Source organism: Columba livia, chromosome 2 (genome assembly GCF_036013475.1).
Source record: "Columba livia isolate bColLiv1 breed racing homer chromosome 2, bColLiv1.pat.W.v2, whole genome shotgun sequence".
In the NCBI taxonomy this organism is placed as follows: domain Eukaryota; kingdom Metazoa; phylum Chordata; class Aves; order Columbiformes; family Columbidae; genus Columba; species Columba livia.
In genome coordinates, this window is record NC_088603.1 from 163,187,151 (window position 1) to 163,208,110 (window position 20,960).

The following is a 20,960-nucleotide window of genomic DNA, read 5'->3' on the forward strand; positions in this document are numbered from 1 at the left end:
GAACACGCGCCGTGGAACGCGCCAAAGGGAAGTTTGGGGGTTTTCTGTTGAGGACTCAAAGCTTTAGTAACATTTACAAAGCTTAAATACGTTCAGTAATCTTTCCATCTAGCTAATGAGTAGGAAGGGAATTAGCTCATGTTAGTTATTTTAAATATTTCAAGTATGTAAGGGGCTACCGTACTGCTTGTTACATTTGACTGGTACACAGCACAGATCTGACGAACATCATTTGAGTTTAGAAATTCAAATGAAGGAAAAATGGTCTCAGAGGAGTTTGGGTGAGGAGTTCGGAGCCTTCAGCTGCGTGTTGCTTCTGAGCTCGGACGCGTTCTGCAAATGGAATGTGTGCGTCTTGTTCTCGAAGGAACCCTTCTGCTGGAGGTTAGGCACTTCTGTTTGCAGTTGGTTTATGGTTAATCTGCTTCTTTTTGCACTGATGCTGCCCGTTAGCTAAAATAGCCTCTCTTCCCCGTCTTTATGCCCATCAGTCGCAGTTTAAGCCCAGCCGCAGGTCAGCGCCACGCAGCCGCTCGCTCACCGCGCCCACCCCGCTGGGGCAAAGGAGAACTGGAAAAGGTGACACTGTGCGTTGAGATGCAGATGGTTTGACAGGACAGCAAAGGAGAACTGGAAAAGGTGACACTGTGCGTTGAGATGCAGATGGTTTGACAGGACAGCAAAGGAGAACTGGAAAAGGTGACACTGGTGCGTTGAGATGCAGATGGTTTGACGGGACAGCAAAGGAGGACTGGAAAAGGTGACACTGTGCGTTGAGATGCAGACGGTTTGACAGGACAGCAAAGGAGGACTGGAAAAGGTGACACTGGTGCGTTGAGATGCAGATGGTTTGACAGGACAGCAGAGGAGAGAAACATCAATAGCAGAGCGCAGGAGAGAGCGATGCGCAGCACAGCCCCGGCAGCATCCCCCGTCACCGTTCCCAGTTCACACGCTGAGAAGGATGGGACGGGATGGGACGTCCCTTTGGTGCTGGGATCCGCTGTCCCAGCCGTGTCCCCTCCAGCCTCCCCCTCAGTGGCATGGGCCTCGCTGGTGACAATCACAGCATCAGGTGTCCCCACATCCTGCTCCTGCCCAGCGGCTCCGGGAGCCGTCCCGAGGTGGGATGGAGCTCTTCGGCTGGGGTTTGGGCGGCCGAGCCCCGGGGTCGCCCCGCTCCTCCCGTCCCGTCCCTGCCGGCCCTGTGCCTGTTACCGTTCACTCCCGTCTCCTGGCAGCAGGTGACTGGACCTGCTGAATACGTTGTGTGATGCGTTGGTCCTTCCCGACCCGCGCTGGGACGTCCCTGTCACCGCTGTCCTGTGCTGGGACATCGCTGTCCCGCGCTGGGACGTCGTTGTCACCGCTGTCCCGTGCTGGGACATCGCTGTCCCGTGCTGGGACGTCCCTGTCACCGCTGTCCTGTGCTGGGACATCGCTGTCCCGCGCTGGGACGTCCCTGTCACTGCTGTCCCGTGCTGGGATGTCCCTGTCACTGCTGTCCCTTGCTGGGACGTCCCTGTCACCGCTGTCCTGGTTTGCGGTGGGCGCGGCTGCCCGGCTCCTGTTTGCGAGGCGGGAGAAAATTCCCCGCTTGTAATTCTCCCAGAGCTTCATTATTCCTACAAACCAGCCCAAACGCCTCTGCCCTGGCTGAGCTGCTCTGTCTGGCTTCGTTTCCAGCTCTTCGCTCTGTCCCGCTGGCTGGATTTAGGAGCACAAACTGCACGAGAGGTTCCTTTGTGGCGTCGATGGTTTGACAAAGCAAAGTGGACAAAAGTTGAGGCGGGTGAGAGCACAGATTGACGAATGGCAGCTTAGGGGTTAATCAGCAAGTTCATGTGCACGATCATCTTGATTTTACAAAAGTAACTTCCTAAGTGTCTTGGCAAGTCCAAACTCTGACAAGAGATCACGGATCTTGACTTGGCAGGGTCCTGCACAGCGCCCCTGACCAAACGCTGCCCATACGGTGGGCGAGCTGTGGGATGGACAAGGACCTGCCGGGCGGCCGCGTCCAGAGGGCTGCTGGTGTCAGAACCGGCTCTAACGCACAGGGGCTGCGTTTGGAGCGGACACAGGGAATTCTGCCCCTGCGGTGGTGAGAGCCGGGTCAGGTTCCCAGAGAGGTGGTGGCTGAACCGTCCCTGAGACACCCCAGGCCAGGCTGGATGGGGCTCTGAGCACCCGGAGCTGCTGAGACGTCCCTGCTCGTGGCAGGGGAACTGGGAAGGTCCTTCAACCCAAACCATCTGTGCTTCCATGAACTGGGGTCAGGTGCTGTACAACATCGTAATTAAAATGCTACAGCATGAGCGAAACACAAATTGATTACTGACAGCTGACAAAATGCAACCTAAATATATTAAACAAAAAAGAGAAAGGGTGTTTCTTCCGTGGGGTCACAGAATAGTTGGGGTTGGAAGGGACCTCTGACGGTCATCCAGTCCAAGCCCCAGGTATGTTGGGTCTTTATAGAAATCTGGTTGAGGCCAAACGTACACATACCTAATGATTTAGGATGTTGAAGCAGGTATAGAAATATGGATTTAGCGGGCTAGCCTGGCAGGGCAGTAGCACATTAAGCTTGGCTTAAGTCTTTATTGTCTGCTTTGGTTTGTGTTTAAACTGGTTTATTCGGCAGTGGGGGCTCTGACTCGGAAAGCTGGAGCTCGGAGGATGAGGAGGGCATGGGGGTGATTGGGGGCTGATCAGTGGTGGAGGACGCAGTGAGGGGTTCTCCATCCACGGAGGACACGGTGTTCCTCTATGGAGGGGTTCTCCATCCGTGGAGGACGTGGTGTTCCTCTATGGAGGGGTTCTCCATCCACGGAGGACGCGGTGTTCCTCTGTGGAGGGGTTCTCCATCCACGGAGGACATGGTGTTCCTCTATGGAGGGGTTCTCCATCCGTGGAGGACATGGTGTTCCTCTACGGAGGGGTTCTCCATCCACGGAGGACATGGTGTTCCTCTGTGGAGGGGTTCTCCATCTGTGGAGGACGCGGTGTTCCTCTATGGAGGGGTTCTCCATCCACGGAGGACACGGTGTTCCTCTGTGGAGGGGTTCTCCATCCACGGAGGACGCGGTGTTCCTCTGTGGAGGGGTTCTCCATCCACGGAGGACGCGGTGTTCCTCTATGGAGGGGTTCTCCATCCGTGGAGGACGCGGTGTTCCTCTATGGAGGGGTTCTCCATCCACGGAGGACATGGTGTTCCTCTGTGGAGGGGTTCTCCATCCACGGAGGACATGGTGTTCCTCTATGGAGGGGTTCTCCATCCTCGGAGGACATGGTGTTCCTCTATGGAGGGGTTCTCCATCCACGGAGGACATGGTGTTCCTCTATGGAGGGGTTCTCCATCCACGGAGGACATGGTGTTCCTCTATGGAGGGGTTCTCCATCCACGGAGGACATGGTGTTCCTCTATGGAGGGGTTCTCCATCCACGGAGGACATGGTGTTCCTCTATGGAGGGGTTCTCCATCCACGGAGGACGCGGTGTTCCTCTGTGGAGGGGTTCTCCATCCACGGAGGACATGGTGTTCCTCTGTGGAGGGGTTCTCCATCCACGGAGGACGCGGTGTTCCTCTGTGGAGGGGTTCTCCATCCACGGAGGACATGGTGTTCCTCTATGGAGGGGTTCTCCATCCACGGAGGACGCGGTGTTCCTCTGTGGAGGGGTTCTCCATCCACGGAGGACATGGTTTTCCTCTGTGGAGGGGTTCTCCATCCACGGAGGACGCGGTGTTCCTCTATGGAGGGGTTCTCCATCCACGGAGGACGCGGTGTTCCTCTGTGGAGGGGTTCTCCATCCCCGGAGGACGCGGTGTTCCTCTGTGGAGGGGTTCTCCATCCACGGAGGACGCGGTGTTCCTCTATGGAGGGGTTCTCCATCCCCGGAGGACGCGGTGTTCCTCTGTGGAGGGGTTCTCCATCCACGGAGGACGCGGTGTTCCTCTATGGAGGGGTTCTCCATCCTGGGACACGTTCTGACGGGTTCTCCATTGTGCAGTTGGCCTCTCGGTGACTGGAGGGTGACACGGGGACCTAAGGAGCACAAAGCTGCCCCCTGGGCACCTTTGGAGGATCTGCCAGGGGCCGGTGAGCCGGTCGCTCCCCAGGAACCGGGTGTGTTGGCCCCTGCCCTGGGTTCACCGGTGTCCTCTCACCATTCCTGCCCGTTCCCTCGTGCCGATGCCTCAGGGGTGTCTGCGCCATCACCAGCTCCCTTTTCACCCCGTGTTCTCCCAGGTGTCCTGTCCGAGTCGCGCTGTTCCCGTGCGCAGGAGGAGCAGCAGCTGTCCATGTCTCCGGGTGCAGTGCGGGTCCGGTGGGAGCACCAGGAGGGATCCCCCATAGAGCCTGTTGGTCCAGCGTCCGTCTTTCCTGATGCTCCTCAAATGGTTGTAGCCCGAAGAGTTTTCTGGTGGGGAGACAACGCGGTGTCTTCAAGTGACTTCACCGTCAGGCTTTTCCTCTTGGCAGAGGAGCAGGTTTCAGCTCGTTATCGGGTGGCGCTTTCTCAACCGATGCTGCGACAGCGTTGGCCTGTGGGTGAATCGTTTGAAAAACGGGGGCAATTCAGGAGCAGCCGCAGCACGTGGGAAACTCCTCCCGCGCGTCCGCGCCAACGGGCTTCCCTGGGCTGCAGCCCTGAGTCAGCATGGAGCTGGTGCTGACTCGTGGACATTCAGGCCCGGCTCTGCAGGAGTCGCGTGGAGCTCACGGGCCGAGCCCCCCGGTTCGCTGTGCTGCGGTTGTGGTCTGTGTGTTCGGGCGCGGCCGGCGCGGGACGGTGACCACGGCACAGCCCTGGGGCCGCAGGGGCCGCGTGTCCCTGAGCACGGCGTGTGACGTCCCGGTCCCGGACTCACCGCGCGCAGCCCGGCGGCTGCGGCGCTTCGCTGCCTTGTTTACGGCAGCAGCTGCACAAGCTATCGAGTTGCTCCGTCTGTTGGAAGTGCCAGAGGAGGCGCCGCGTTCTGCTGAAAACGTCCCAGAAATGTCCGGGGTGAGGATGGAGCTGGAGCTCTCGGGCCGGGCCCAACCGGTAACCAGTTCAGCCTTTGTGGTTCCTCAGCGGCGCTGTGGAAGCCGCAACCAGCGCGCTGCTCTGGCGCCTTTACTGGTCATGGGTTCCCTGGGGGGAGGCGGCGGAACCCACAGCCCCCGGGAGACTCTGGGCTGTCCCTGCAGCCCAAAGGCACCAGTTTACAGGGGATGCGGCTCTAGGGGGGTGGGAAAACCTCTGCGCAGCAACTGCCCGGTACCAGCCATGCAGGATGAGTACCGGCTGCGCAGGATCGGTACCGCAGGATCAGTGCCGGCTGCGCAGGATCGGTACCGCAGGATCGGTACCGCAGGATCAGTACCGGCTGCGCAGGATCGGTACCGCAGGATCAGTACCGGCTGCGCAGGATCGGTACCGCAGGATCGGTACCGCAGGATCAGTACCGGCTGCGCAGGATCGGTACCGCAGGATCAGTACCGGCTGCGCAGGATCGGTACCACAGGATCAGTGCCGGCTGCGCAGGATCGGTACAGGCCGCACAGAATTGGTACCGCAGGGTCAGTACCAGCCGTGCAGGGTCAGTACCAGCCGCGCAGGATTGGTACCGCAGGATTGGTACCAGCCGTGCAGGATCAGTACCGCAGGGTCAGTACCAGCCGCGCAGGATTGGTACCGCAGGATCGGTACCAGGCGTGCAGGATCAGTACCGCAGGGTCAGTACCAGCCGCGCAGGATCGGTCGTGCAGGATTGGTACCAGCCATGCAGGGTCAGTACCGGCCGCACAGGGTTGGTACTGCAGGATCAGTACCGGCCGCGCAGGATCGGTACCACAGGGTCGGTACCACAGGATCGGTACCACAGGGTCGGTACCGGCCATGCAGGGTCGATTGTTGGGTTTCGGCAGAACGGGGAGAAGAGCCAGCGGGCTGTGCCCCCGCGTGCCCTGCCCAGACCTCTCCTGCTCCCCAGGAACAGCGTCCTACCAGGGACACGGCTGCTCGAGGGAGCTCAGCCGGGGAGTCCCTGGTTCCGGAACTCAGCCGGGGAGTCCCTGGTTCCGGGAGCTCAGCCGGGGAGTCCCTGGTTCCGGAGCTCAGCCGGGGAGTCCCTGGTTCCGGAACTCAGCCGGGGAGTCCACAGTTCCAGGAGACTTCAGTCTGAATTACACAGGTCCCGGTCCGTTCCTGTATCTGTCGCGCCTGTTTCTCCCCACCCCACCTGCCCCAGCTTTGAAACGCTGTTTCCCAAGCCCCTGGGATTGGAATGTTTGCACAAAAGGGATAATAATCCCCAGCTCAAATCCTGCGTCTATACACCTCGTTACAGAGCCGCACAGCACCGGTGCTTTCCCTGGCCCGGGACCTCAGCGCTGCTCCTCGTGCCGGTCCTGCTGTTGACTTGTGTCAGGTGAACATCTGTAAATCCCACGGGTGATGGTGTGTTCCCGCACAGCCGGTGGGTGACAGTGTGTTCCCGCACAGCCGGTGAGCAGGACCGCACCAGTGGGTGACAGCGTGTTCCCGCACAGCCGGTGGGTGACGGCGTGTTCCCGCACAGCCGGTGAGCAGGACCGCACCAGTGGGTGACAGCGTGTTCCCGCACAGCCGGTGGGTGACGGCGTGTTCCCACACAGCCGGTGAGCAGGACCGCACCAGCGGGTGACGGCGTGTTCCGCACAGCTGGTGAGCAGGAGCACATCAGATAACGTGGGAAGGAGCGGTCTGAAACAAAACCTACACAAGAAGGATTTCAGTATCTCACTGGCATGTGCACAATCTGCCCCCGTCATCCTCGTTCCGGGTAAGTGGTTCAGCTTTCGGAATGAGCAAGGCAGAGTCCTCCTTTGTCAGCACTTCTCTCTACGTGCTGGCCGCGGGTCTCCAGTTTTACGGCTGCGGAGCTGCCGGCGAGGCGGCCGCAATGATGGACCCTGCGTCAGTAACGCGGGCGCCAGGGCCCCGTCCTGCTAGCGAGAGAGGAGAGGGCTCGACAGCTCGGTGCAGGCGGGTGGGTTAGAGTTTGTGCTTCTGAGACTGCTCCTTCAGATAAACACAAGGGTAGTTGAAACAACCTGAATTGGCCGCCAAGGATGGTGTGTGTTTGGTTGTTTTCTTCGTATGAGCTAAGGAGACCAGTCTCTGTCCAGCCCTGGAGCTCCTCCCGAAGCCGCGTTGGTCTCTCCCGACGGTCTCTCCTGGATCTCGCACGCGGATCCGAGGCCTCAGCTCTGTCCCTCTGCCCACTGACCCCGGACCTCGTGCTGCGGACCCTTCCTGCCCCTCCCTTCCTGCAGGGACCCGGTGCAGCTGCGGGCGGCAGATCTCGCGTGGCAGATCTCGCGTGGCAGATCTCGCGTGGCAGATCTCGCGTGGCAGATCTCGCGCGGCAGATCTCGCGCGGCAGATCTCGCGCGGCAGATCTCGCGTGGCAGATCTCGCGTGGCAGATCTCGCGTGGCAGATCTCGCGCGGCAGATCTCGCGCGGCAGATCTCCCGTGGCAGATCTCGCGCGGCAGATCTCGCGCGGCAGATCTCACGTGGCAGATCTCACGTGGCAGATCTCGCGTGTGCATGTTCACATATCACGGGTGGTTTGGGTTGGAGGGACCTCACACCCCCCCAGTGCCCCCCCTGCCATGAGCAGGGACATTTCCCAGCTCCGGGTGCTCAGAGCCCCGTCCAGCCTGGCCTGGGATGTATCAGGGACGGTTCAGCCACCACCTCTCTGGGAACCTGTTCCAGTATTTTCCTGGGGTAGCCACGTTCCTCGTACGCTGAACCTGTAATTCCCAGGGGCTGGTGCAGCAAACTCGAGCCGGGAAGCCGTGGTTTTGCTCTTCCCTTGGACCCGGCTGCTTTCCCCTGGCCGTCCTTCCTCCACCGTCCGTGGGACCGCCCGGCAGTGCTTGGTTTTGCACAGCTGGGACTGCACCACCCCAGGTTTCCCCTTTCTCTCGCCGCCCCGTCCTTGCTGTCCAGAACAGAGCAGGTGGACTCACGGACAGCTCCGCCGCTCCGGACAATGGGCCCGTGTGCCCGGGGCCGCAGCCGGTGCCGGTTCCTGGACAGACAGGAGAACAGGGCGAGTGCGGCTGAACCTGCCTCAGGTGCCACCGGCGCACAGGTGGGGGTTCCTAAATGACGGACCACGTCGATTCACACCCCACCACCTCCATCCTCATTCTGGGCACCGTGCAGCACCGGGCTGAATTTCTCACCCCTCCCGGGGCGCAGGTTCCACTGGATCCTCCAGAGCAGCCATCAAAGGGTCCTTTGTACACAGCTCTGCTGCCCCGGCCCTGACCGCCTCAGCCCCTCAGGAACCCGCAGCTCCTGGGGCTTCTAGAACAGACTTTTCCCCCGTGGGCCTGGCTCAGTGAACGTCCCGCTGAAGCTGATGGAGGTGCCTGCGTGGATGATGGATCTGGCGACATTCTGGAGGGTTCTGAGGCTGAACCAGCTGACCGGTGCAGCACAAAGGGCTGCTGGGCTGTGCTCAGGACATGCTGGGTCCAAGCTCCCCCGTGACCCCGTCGCTGGTGCAGCTCCGTGGGAGGGACGTGCTGGTTTGCAGTGAGAACAGAAAACACACCGTGTTTGCGCCGCAGGGTGCGCCCAGCGCCCGCTCCGCAGCAGCCGCGCGTTCGTGCCACGGGTCCGGCCGCAGAACACCCATCGTGTTACAGCCGCCGCAGCGAGCCGGGAGCCGCGCTGTCGCGGGACGCTTCCAGCAAGCTTTGACAATCTTATCTTCGGCTTGGTTTGCAAGTCAGCGTGGTTCAGCACTGATTTGGTGTCAGATCCTTCCTGCGGTGGGGGTCAAAGCCCTGATGGCAGCTCAGCCCACAGGAGCGGCAGAGCAGAGAAGCTTGAACAGAAAATAGTTTCCTCCTTTTGAACAGGTAGAGAGGCTTCTGGAGGAGAGCGCAGCAGCCCCCGATCTGTTGGGAACCAGCCGGTGTCGGCGGCGTCTCCGTCTCTGGGTGCTTTGGAAGCTGCGCCGTGGTCGGTGCCTTGGAGCTCATGGGCCGCCCCGCTGCTCGGGGACACAACTTCCTTCTGCCTCGGAGCTTCGAACCCTTGAGCAAAACCGCGTCCCTCCCGCTTCCAGAGCCCCGGAGAACAGCACCAAATGCAGCTGGCACGGGGAACACGTGCAGAGTTCTGATCTCAAACGCTGAGATTTACAGACAGACTTTTCCCAGCTTGCTGAAGGTGCAAACCTGACGCTCGCAACCCGTTTCACCCCTGCTCCCGTGTTAGCGTCTTCATTTAGCTCGGGCGGCTCTCGTTCTTAGCCTTTCAGAGCACTTTCACAGACTGATTCCTTGCTGTTAAAGGGTTTCAGCAGGTGAATCACGCTTGTAGAATCTCCTTCCGTAAGGTCTCAGCTCCCGTTTCCTGGTGTGCCCGGAACCTGCGTCTCGGGCGCCTCGAGTCCCGTCCGCTCGGTCGCTTGCCCGCGTGCCGCGTTCACCGGGCGCGTCCGCGCTCCTCGGGTCCCTCACGGGCGCCTTTTGGGCTCCTTTGTGTTCTGCCCAAACTGTTTCTGTTTCTTCTGCATCGTGTCTAACACGTGAGCTTGTGCATAACGGAGATTCTTGTTCCTTGTCTGATACAACCTCGCGCTGTGCAATGGAGGCAGGCCGGTCAATGAAACCACCTGCAGGACACCGCCGGTGCTGTCTCGTGCTGCCCATCCATTTCTGGGAAACGTAGCGGGGTTGTTCCTGCGCTGCGGTACGAGCGCTGAGGGTTGTTCCTGCGCTGCGGTACGAGTGCTGAGGGTTGTTCCTGCGCTGCGGTACGAGTGCTGAGGGTTGTTCCTGCGTTGCGGTACGAGTGCTGAGGGCTGTTCCTGCGCTGCGGTACGAGTGCTGAGGGTTGTTCCTGTGTTGCGGTACGAGTGCTGAGGGTTGTTCCTGCGTTGCGGTACGAGTGCTGAGGGTTGTTCCTGCGCTGCGGTACGAATGCTGAGGGTTGTTCCTGTGTTGCGGTACGAGTGCTGAGGGTTGTTCCTGTGTTGCGGTACGAGTGCTGAGGGCTGTTCCTGTGTTGCGGTACGAGTGCTGAGGGTTGTTCCTGCATTGCGGTACGAGTGCTGAGGGTTGTTCCTGCGCTGCGGTACGAATGCTGAGGGTTGTTCCTGTGTTGCGGTACGAGTGCTGAGGGCTGTTCCTGCGTTGCGGTACGAGTGCTGAGGGTTGTTCCTGCGCTGCGGTACGAGTGCTGAGGGTTGTTCCTGTGTTGCGGTACGAGTGCTGAGGGCTGTTCCTGCGCTGTGGTACGAGTGCTGAGGGTTGTTCCTGCGCTGTGGTACGAGTGCTGAGGGTTGTTCCTGCGTTGCGGTACGAGTGCTGAGGGTTGTTCCTGTGTTGCGGTACGAGCGCTGAGGGCTGTTCCTGCGTTGCGGTACGAGTGCTGAGGGCTGTTCCTGTGTTGCGGTACGAGCGCTGAGGGCTGTTCCTGCGTTGCGGTACGAGTGCTGAGGGTTGTTCGTGCGCTGCGGTACGAGTGCTGAGGGCTGTTCCTGCAGTTCGAATCTCACCTGTTTCCTGACAGCTGGTTCATCACCTGTCTTACAGTTCCGCGTCTTTTTCCTGGCCGGTTCTGGATGGGGTGCAGCACCAAATGGTACCAACTTAGTACTTTTGGCCAGAAAAAGAAGTAATTTGTGTTAAGTCCTAGGTTGACATGGCATGATTTATCTAGTGCAGAACACACTGAAACTGAGGCAAATGAAACGTTAATAAACACGAATGTTTAAATCGGTCCCTCGCTCAGAACTGCGCGGCCGTGCCCGTTGCCCACGGAGGAGCTGGACGGCCCTGCGGCTGCCGGGACAGCGCTCGCCGGGGCCGGCGCCGGGGCCGGGGCCTCGCTCGTTAGCGTCGCTCCTTCATTAGTCACTGCACGCCTGTTTGGTGTCGGGATGGTTCTGACCCTGTGCAGCGGGGAGACGGGGACACGGGAGCTGGGGCTGTTCGGGGCTGCCCGGGACGCAGCGACAGGAGACGCGTTCAGCGAGGAATGAACCGTGTATCGCAGTGTCAGTGCGAGGTGAGGGGGACCTGTGCACCAGGAAACCCAGCGCGGCCGAGTCTGGTGACAGGTGGCAGGCTGGGGACCCGGAGGTGATAAACACCCGGGCAGGGACAATAAGAGTGATAAAGGGACCAGGGAACTCTGGAAGCACCACAGGTGAGAGCAGGGGACCCGGCGTCCTGAGGACAGCCTCGGGGTGACAGCCTCGGGGTGACAGCCTAGGGGTGACAGCCTCGGGGTGACAGCTCCAGACTTCACGCTTTCGGCAGAAAACAGCGCCCAGGGCAGCGCGTCCCAAACTGAACTCGTGTGGATTTCGGACGTCCCCGCGCCGGCTGCGGTGGGGGCTGAGCTGGATCGCTGGTTTTGCCGCACACCCCGTGCCGTGGGATTTCGGATGTCCCCGTGGCGGCTGCGGTGGGGGCTGAGCCGGGGTCGCTGGTTTTACCGCACACCCCGTGCCGTGGGATTTCGGACGTCCCTGCGCCGGCTGTGGTGGGGGATGAGCCGGGGTCGCTGGTTTTACCGCACACCCCGTGCCGTGGGATTTCGGATGTCCCCGCGCCGGCTGTGGTGGGGGATGAGCCGGGGTCGCTGGTTTTGCCGCACACCCCGTGCCGTGGGATTTCGGACGTCCCCGCGCCGGCTGTGGTGGGGGATGAGCCGGGGTCGCTGGTTTTGCCGCACACCCCGTGCCATGTCCTCCGCTCGTGGGGTGCGCAGGGGTTGCCGGGCTCTCTTCACCTGTTTCACGCCTCTAATCGCCCCATGTAACACCTTCCCCTGACCCGGTGTTACCGGGGAAGCGCTGGCGCCTCACGGAACTTTACACACGGCACAGGCTTTTAAAAAGTATTTTCCTCACAATGTCTGGCGTTGTGAAGTTGATACTCAGCAGCTGCCAACCAAGTGTGTGTACATATATATATATATTATGTAGAAAACCACCGCAGCTCTCGCTGTATAGGTCGAATTTGGGTTGTTGTTCCCACGGTGCCGACCAGGAGCTCCCAGGGCGGAGGCGATCGCCGCGGTGCCGCGGCCTGGACGGGACGGGAGGGGACGCCAGCACCGCGGGTTCGGGTCCCGGGCAGCCCCGGCCCCGTGGGCTCCGGTTTCGGCTCCATGGCATGTTGGGTTTCCAAACGGGTTCGGTTCCCAGGCAGCCCCGCTCCCCTGGCCTGGGCTCCGGGTTGGGTTCCCGGGCGGGTTCAGTTCCCGGGCAGCCCCGCTCCCCCGGCCCCGCAGGCTCCAGATTGGATTCCCGGGTGGGTTCGGTCCCCGAGTGGGTTCGGCTCCCGGGCAGGTTCAGTTCCCGGGCAGCCCCGCAGGCCCCGGGTTCGGGTCCCAGGTGGGTTCAGTTCCCGGGCAGCCCGGCGCGCTCCGGGTTCAGGTCCCCAGTGGGCTCGGTTCCCGGGCGGATTCGGTTCCCGAGCGGGTTCGGCTCCCGGGCGGATTCGGCTCCCGAGCGGGTTCGGCTCCCGGGCGGGCTCGGCTCCCGGGCGGGCTCGGCTCTCGGGCAGGTTCGGCTCCCGGGCGGGTTGGGCTGCCGGGCGGGCTCGGCTCCCGGGCGGGTTCGGCTCCCGGGCGGGTTCGGCTCCCGGGTTGATTCGGCTCCCGGGCGGGTTCGGCTCCCGGGTTGATTCGGCTCCCGGGCGGGTTCGGCTCCCGGGTTGATTCGGCTCCCGGGCGGGTTCGGCTCCCGGGCGGGTTCGGTTCCCGGGTTGATTCGGCTCCCGGGTTGATTCGGTTCCCGAGCGGGTTCGGCTCCCGGGTTGATTCGGCTCCCGGGCGGGTTCGGCTCCCGGGCGGGTTCGGCTCCCGGGTTGATTCGGCTCCCGGGTTGATTCGGCTCCCGGGCGGGCTCGGCTCCCGGGCGGGTTCGGCTCCCGGGTTGATTCGGCTCCCGGGTTGATTCGGCTCCCGGGCGGGCTCGGCTCCCGGGCGGGTTCGGCTCCCGGGCGGGTTGGGCTGCCGGGCGGGTTCGGCTCCCGGGCGGGTTGGGCTGCCGGGCGGGCTCGGCTCCCGGGCGGGTTCGGTTCCCGGGCGGGTTGGGCTGCCGGGCGGGTTCGGCTCCCGGGCGGGTTGGGCTGCCGGGCGGGTTCGGCTCCCGGGCGGGTTCGGCTCCCGGGCGGGTTGGGCTGCCGGGCGGGTTCGGCTCCCGGGCGGGTTCGGCTCCCGGGCGGGTTCGGCTGCCGGGCGGGTTGGGCTCCCGGGCGGCCCCGCGGGCCCCGGGTTCGGTTCCCGGGGGCGGCTCCGGCCGGGCGGGGCGGGGCGGGGCGGGGCGGCGCGGGGCAGGGCGGGAGCGGCCTCGGTTTCCCAGGGACGCTCGCGGGGGGCGGCGCGGCCCCAGGACCGAGCGGGCGCGGCGGGCCCGGCGCGGCGGGCAGGCCCGAGGGGCGGCGGGGCCGGGGCGCAGCCGGATCGGCGGAACCGGGGCCGCCGCTCGGCCCGGCGCTGCGGCAGCGCCCGCCCCCCGCGCATCGGGCCCTCCCCCGGGCAGCGCGCTCCCGGCGCGGCGGCGCCCGGCGCTGCCCCCGGAGCCGCCGCGGGGCCGGGCCGGCGCGATGCTGCGGTGCATGCCGCCGCTCTGGCGCTGCAACCGGCACGTGGAGGCGCTGGACCGGCGGCACTGCTCGCTGCAGGCCGTGCCCGAGGAGATCTACCGCTACAGCCGCTCCCTGGAGGAGCTGCTGCTGGACGCCAACCAGCTCCGGGAGCTGCCCAAGGTGAGGCCGCGGCCTCGGGCCGCCGCGGGCCCGGCCTGCCGGGGCCTGGGGAGCCGCCCCGCCCCGCCGCGCTGCCCGGGCCGCCGCGGGAGCGGAGCTGCGGGCGCTGCCCCGGCCTTCCCGACCCGCTCCGGAGCGGCCTCCGCCGCGCCCCCGGCCCGCCCCGGGCTGCCCGAGCGCCGGCCGCGGAGCACAGGGGCGGCCGGAACCCGCGGGGCCGAGCGGGATCCCCGGCAGGTTCCGCGGGCGCGGCGGGTGGTGGGCCGGGCGGCGGGGGTGCCCGGTCGGGGGTGCCCGGTCAGGGGTGCCCGGTCAGGGGTGCCCGGTCAGGGGGTGCTGGGCTGGCTCGTTGCCGTTCGAGCCCCGGGCGGTCAGGAGTGCCGCTCAGGGGTGCATGGTCAGGGGGTGCATGGTCAGGGGTACATGGTCAGGGGTACATGGTCAGGGGGTACATGGTCAGGGGTGCATGGTCAGGGGTGCATGGTCAGGGGTGCATGGTCAGGGGGTACATGGTCAGGGGTGCATGGTCAGGGGTGCATGGTCAGGGGTGCATGGTCAGGGGTGCATGGTCAGGGGTGCCCGCTCAGGGGTGCATGGTCAGGGGTGCATGGTCAGGGGTGCCCGGTCAGGGGTGCCCGGTCAGGGGGTGCCGGTCAGGGGGTGCCGGTCAGGGGTACATGGTCGGGGTGCCCCGTCAGGGGTGCCAGTCAGGGGTGCATGGTCAGGGGTGCCCGTTCAGGGGGTGCCCGTTCAGGGGGTGCCCGTTCAGGGGGTGCATGGTCAGGGGGTGCATGGTCAGGGGGTGCATCGTCAGGCATACATGGTCAGGGGTGCATGGTCAGGGGTGCATGGTCAGGGGGTGCCCGGTCAGGGGTGCATGGTCAGGGGGTGCCGGTCAGGGGTGCATGGTCAGGGGGTGCCAGTCAGGGGTGCATGGTCAGGGGGTGCCAGTCAGGGGTGCATGGTCAGGGGGTGCCGGCCAGGGGGTACATGGTCAGGGGTGCATGGTCACGGGTGCCGGTCAGGAGTGCATGGTCAGGGGTACATGGTCAGGGGGTGCCGGTCAGGGGGTGCCGGTCAGGGGTGCATGGTCAGGGGTACATGGTCAGGGGGTGCCGGTCAGGGGTGCATGGTCAGGGGTGCCGGTCAGGGGTGCCAGTCAGGGGGTGCCGGTCAGGGGGTGCCCGGTCAGGGGTGCATGGTCAGGGGGTGCCGGTCAGGGGTGCATGGTCAGGGGGTGCCGGTCAGGGGGTGCATGGTCAGGGGGTGCATGGTCAGGGGGTGCCGGTCAGGGGTGCATGGTCAGGGGGTGCCGGTCAGGGGGTGCCGGTCAGATGTGCCGGTCAGATGTGCCTGGCACTCGTTGCCGTTCGAGCCCCGGGTGGGCGGGCGGGGGCGGCAGCTCCGGTGTCCTGAGGGGCTCAGCAAAGCTCAGCGTCAGTTTAATAACTCTGCTTTAACCGCTAAACCACACAAGGTATCAGGTAAGTTTATTGAGAGCAATTGAGGTGCTTTGTCCTTGTCACCCGGGACTTCAGCCGGCGCTTGCAGCCGCTTTCACAATTCCACTGAGTTGCGGAATCCGTCTGCGCAGGTAACGCTGGTGATAAACCCTCCGTGCTGCCCACGCCGCGCGGGCGCCGTTCCTCGGGGCCAGGGGACCGGAGACCCGCCGTTCCCGTGGATCCCGTGGGAGAGCTGCGGATCCCATGTATCCGATGGGTGATCTGCAGTTCCCTCATGGATCTGATGGGAGATCTGCGGTTCCTCTGGGCCAGGGGACAGGAGATCCACGGTTCCCATGGATCCGTGGATCTGGTGGGAGGTGGATCCAGTGGGAGATCCGCGGTTCCCATGGATCCGATGGGAGGTGGATCCAGTGGGAGATCCGCGGTTCCCGTGGATCCGATGGGAGGTGGATCCAGTGGGAGATCCGCGGTTCCCGTGGATCCGATGGGAGGTGGATCCAGTGGGAGATCCGCAGTTCCTGTGGATCCAGTGGGAGATCCGCGGTTCCCGTTGATCCGATGGGAGGTGGATCCAGTGGGAGATCCGCGGTTCCGATGGGAGGTGGATCCAGTGGGAGATCCGCGGTTCCTGTGGATCCGATGGGAGGTGGATCCAGTGGGAGATCCGCGGTTCCTGTGGATCCGATGGGAGGTGGATCCAGTGGGAGATCCGCGGTTCCCGTGGATCCGATGGGAGGTGGATCCAGTGGGAGATCCGCGGTTCCTGTGGATCCGATGGGAGGTGGATCCAGTGGGAGATCCGCGGTTCCCGTGGATCCGATGGGAGGTGGATCCAGTGGGAGATCCGCGGTTCCCGTGGATCCGATGGGAGGTGGATCCAGTGGGAGATCCGCGGTTCCCGTGGATCCGATGGGAGATCCGCGGTTCCCGTGGATCCGATGGGAGGTGGATCCAGTGGGAGATCCGCGGTTCCCGTGGATCCGATGGGAGGTGGATCCAGTGGGAGATCCGCGGTTCCCGTGGATCCGATGGGAGATCCGCGGCTCCCGGCGGGTTTGGCTCCGGGCGCGGGCCGAGCTCTGGTGCCGCCCGGCAGGAACCGGGGGGCGTTGGTGCGGTGCCGGGTCTGGGCTGTGCGGCCGCCCCTGGGCAGGGAGGAGCGCCGGGCGTTCCCGGGCCGTGGGCTGTTCCGGAGGAGGCTTCACCTCGTGTCCCCTGTGGAAACGGTGCCGCTTTCCAGTGGTTACGTGTTCCCGTGCCAGAGAGAGGAGCAGGGGAGCCGGTAAATACAGACTGGCCTTTTTATTAAAGTTGCTCTTTATGGTAATTACTGACGTGTTATGAAACCCGCCGGGAAATCTGGAAAAGGAAACCCAGTGCCAACCAAAAACCAGGTTTTGATCCAGGCCAAAATAATTTGGTTCAGTTTTGTGAAACCGTGCGACTCCTGCATTCCTACCTAAACAAACTCTTGTATAGAGACGCACACGCCTGCTCTCCCGCTGTCTCACGTGTTTGCGTCCGTCTGTCTTTCCTGCTCGCCCGTGGTGCTGTGCGCCAGGCCGCTGCCTGTCCGGCTGTGCAGGAGCTGCCGTGGCGCTTTACCGGATCTCTCCACCGTGTGCTCTTGTTGGACGTCAGGTGGGGTGTTTCTGTTAGCGGAGAACGTGTGTCGTGCGCAGGTCGGGATGAGCGAGCGCGGGCCCGTCCTGCCGAGGCGGCTGACGGCGGCGTGGCCGCGGTGATCCTGCCGGCCCGCGGTGATCCTGCCGGCCCGCGGTGATCCTGCCGGCCGCGGTGATCCTGCCGGCCCGCGCTGCTCGGCCGTGGTGATCCTGCCGACCCGCGCTGCTCGGCCGTGGTGATCCTGCCGGCCCGCGGTGATCCTGTCGGCCCTGGTGATCCTGCCGGCCCGTGCTGCTCGGCCGCGGTGACCCTGCCGGCCGCGGTGACCCTGCCGGCCGCGGTGACCCTGCCGGCCGCGGTGACCCTGCCGGCCCTGGTGACCCTGCCGGCCGCGGTGATCCTGCCGGCCCTGGTGACCCTGCCGGCCCGCGCTGCTCGGCCGCGGTGACCCTGCCGGCCGCGGTGACCCTGCCGGCCCTGGTGACCCTGCCGGCCCGCGCTGCTCGGCCGCCGCGTGTCCTGAACGCCGCAGTCCCGCCTTGCGAGCGCACCGAGCGCGTCCGGACTGAGGCGTCCCTGCGCTTCGGCGGCTTTGAAGAGCCTCGCTGGATTATAAACACGAGCTGATTCTGCCTTTAGCGCGTGGTCAGGTGGATATCGTGGCTGCGGGGCAGGTGCTGCGCGTCTGTCCCCTCGTTGGCAGCGGGAGCCGGTGTTTCTGAACGCGGCTCTTTCGCCGCAGCTCTCTGTGTGCTTGGCTCGGCAGCAGCAGCGCTCTTGCCGTGGTCCTGGGTCGTGGGTTCCCTCTCTGCTCTGTGAATTCCCCCACATTTTAGACTTTTCTGGCACCAAAACAACCGAGAAGAGACAGATGAGCATCTGGTCTCAAAGGAGACGTAGTAAAGTCAGGAGAGGTGCCGAGAACGAGGAGCAGAAAACGGCGTGGTCAGACCCAATACGCAACAGCTTTGCACGAGGAAAATAAACGTTTACGAGATCCCTTCAGTCTGGAAAGCACGGTGGCGTTCCTGTTGGGTGACAGAGGTCTGGAGTGCCACAAACGGCACGGACGGGGAGCCACTGGCCACGGGTTTCTTCCTGCACGAGGACATGAGGGCATCGAGTGAAACCAGAAGGGGCTCCGTTCAGAATAAATGAAATCATTTCTCTTGCAAAGAGTAGCTAAGCTGAAGGGTGGAACTTCGTGCCGTATGACATAATGGATGTTCAAGGTTTACACGAGTTCAGGAAGGAAAAGGACCAGTTCATGGAGGAGAAACTGCCCCCAAACGCGTGTGCAAAGTCACCGCGGTGCTCGTGCGGCCCGGCCCAGCGCCGGCCCGGGGACGCGGTGCTCGGCGCCCTTCTCGAGCGCTGCAGGGTGAGGGGCAGAGGGCAGGCACGAGCGCCCGAGCGCCGCGGGAACGGCCGCGGTGGCCGTGCCTGGAGACGGGGACAGGAGCGGGACCCGCGGCCCCGCCGGTTCCAGCCCCGCCAGGTCCCTCCAGCTGGTGCCAGGATGGTCCCTGAGGAGACGTGCGGTTTGTGGAGCCGGGACGCAGGGTTAGACCTGGGGTTCGTGCGAACGGAGCGGCCGGAGGGTGCAGAGGGCGCTTCTGGTCCCACGCGCGGGAGGGGCCTTAGTAACGGATGTCACTGTTCGTGGCATGTGGGTAGGACAGGTACCTGACACAGGGGTAAGAACTGCATGTTACACAAGGTCGATATGGGGTGAAACTGAAAATAAATGGCCCTTCCGCCAGGCAGCAACACGACCTGTGGGAGGCGGGGGAGAGGTTTGGGTCGGGGCAGGGGCCCTTTCCCGCTGCAAACGCGCCGGTTGTGCGAGGGACGGCAGGAGGATGCGTGTGAACGCGCCTGTTGTGCGAGGGACGGCAGGAGGATGCGTGTGAACGCGCCGGTTGTGCGAGGGACAGCAGGAGGGTGCGTGTGAACGCGCCGGTTGTGCGAGGGACGGCAGGAGGGTGCGTGTGAACGCGCCGGTTGTGCGAGGGACGGCAGGAGGATGCGTGTGAACGCGCCTGTTGTGCGAGGGACGGCAGGAGGATGCGTGTGAACGCGCCTGTTGTGCGAGGGACGGCAGGAGGATGCGTGTGAACGCGCCGGTTGTGCGAGGGACGGCAGGAGGATGCGTGTGAACGCGCCGGTTGTGCGAGGGACGGCAGGAGGATGCGTGTGAACGCGCCGGTTGTGTGAGGGACGGCAGGAGGATGCGTGTGAACGCGCCGGTTGTGTGAGGGACGGCAGGAGGATGCGTGTGAACGCGCCGGTTGTGCGAGGGACGGCAGGAGGGTGCGTGTGAACGCGCCGGTTGTGCGAGGGACGGCAGGAGGGTGCGTGTGAACGCGCCGGTTGTGCGAGGGACGGCAGGAGGATGCGTGTGAACGCGCCTGTTGTGCGAGGGACGGCAGGAGGATGCGTGTGAACGCGCCGGTTGTGCGAGGGACGGCAGGAGGATGCGTGTGAACGCGCCGGTTGTGCGAGGGACGGCAGGAGGATGCGTGTGAACGCGCCGGTTGTGCGAGGGACGGCAGGAGGATGCGTGTGAACGCGCCGGTTGTGCGAGGGACGGCAGGAGGATGCGTGTGAACGCGCCGGTTGTGCGAGGGACGGCAGGAGGGTGCGTGTGAACGCGCCGGTTGTGCGAGGGACGGCAGGAGGGTGCGTGTGAACGCGCCTGTTGTGCGAGGGACGGCAGGAGGGTGCGTGTGAACGCGCCGGTTGTGCGAGGGACGGCAGGAGGGTGCGTGTGAACCCCCAGAGTGGGTGTTTCGCCGAGCGGGGCTGTTTGCCCCGCTGCTGGGAGGAGGAGCCGGACCCCGAGATGTGCCCGTGGGGGTACAGGAGGGAGCGCGAGCGGAGATCAGTGAGCAGACGTGAACTGAGACGGTCCGCAGGCTTGGGAGCAAGTTTGCCCAGAGCAAGCGTGTTCTAAGGGCCCAAGCAGGACTCTTTGGGAAGGCTTCCACGTGGAGGTGGCTTTTGGAGAGGTCGTCTTGTTTCACAGGTAGCGAGCAACTGCCTTCGAAAACGTTCAAACGTGTCAGGCCGCCGTGGGTTTTCTTACCCCGCACCCACTGCCAGGCCCCCCCGCCTGAGCTGCTTTTGTTTGCCTTGGTTCCGCTGGCTCCGGAGCCCAGGAACTCCGGCGCCCTCTCGCTCTGTCTGCGGCACCGTTTCCTCTGCACCAGAACCTGTGCGTCCCCTGCGCTCTGCTCCTGCTCTGATGCGCTGCCCGCGCTGGGCGCCACCCCCAGCCCGCCCTCCGGGCCGTGGCGGGGCCGCGTCCCTCCGTCCCGCAGCGCCGAGCGCTCTCCCGTCTGCCCCGCGGCCTTTCTGTTTGTCACACGTGGACTCTTGCCTGTTTTGCATCCAGATTTCTCGTTACGGTGGCTCTGCTCTGGTTGTTTGAAGTGATAGATTAGATCTGTGTTGGGAGCACCTGCTGCCTTGTTGCAGGGATTTGCTGCCAGGGCGACGCGGCTCGATTTAATGGGAAAGGATAAATTCCATTTGGGGAGTTCGTGTGCTCCTCGCGAGGGTGTCTGGTTCCCAAGCAGGGAACGTCTTGCACAGAGCGATTTCTGCGGGACTGCGTCGCGCAGCAGCAGATCGAGAGCCGGTCCTGCGGCTGGGGTACGGGTTTCAGGGATACAGCCTGCCAAGTCATTACGTTAGAGCTGAAAAACCGCCTGCCTCCTTCGGTCCGCTCTCCACGGGCACTTGGGGGGCGCGGGCCTCGCTGGAGGGACCTGGCGGGGCTGGAACCGGCAGGGCCGCGGGTCCCGCTCCTGTCCCCGTCTCCAGGCGCAGCGTCCGCGGCCGTTCCCGCGGCGCTCGGGCGCTCGTGCCTCCCCTCTGCCCCTCACCCTGCAGCGCTCGAGAAGGGCGCCGAGGCTCCGCCGACACCCGTCCCGGCTGCGGAAAGCGCGGCGGCCGCAGGCAGCGCTGCACAAGCGCGGCGAGCCCGGAGCAACGCGACCCCGGGCCGGCGCTGGGCCGGGCCGCACGAGCACCGCGGTGACTCTGCACACACGCGTTTGGGGGCAGTTTCTCC

General features: G+C 64.1%; 1 protein-coding gene across 1 annotated transcript in view; it reads left to right on the forward strand.

The window, feature by feature from the left end:
• The first annotated feature begins 13,399 nt into the window (after nucleotides 1-13,399).
• Nucleotides 13,400-20,960, forward strand: part of SCRIB (scribble planar cell polarity protein) — a 133,547-nt gene continuing 125,986 nt past the window's right edge. The window contains exon 1 of the mRNA XM_065054809.1: nucleotides 13,400-13,787. Coding sequence (XP_064910881.1) covers nucleotides 13,626-13,787 — 162 coding nt within the window. The 5' untranslated portion in view covers nucleotides 13,400-13,625. The remainder of the gene's footprint in view (nucleotides 13,788-20,960) is intronic.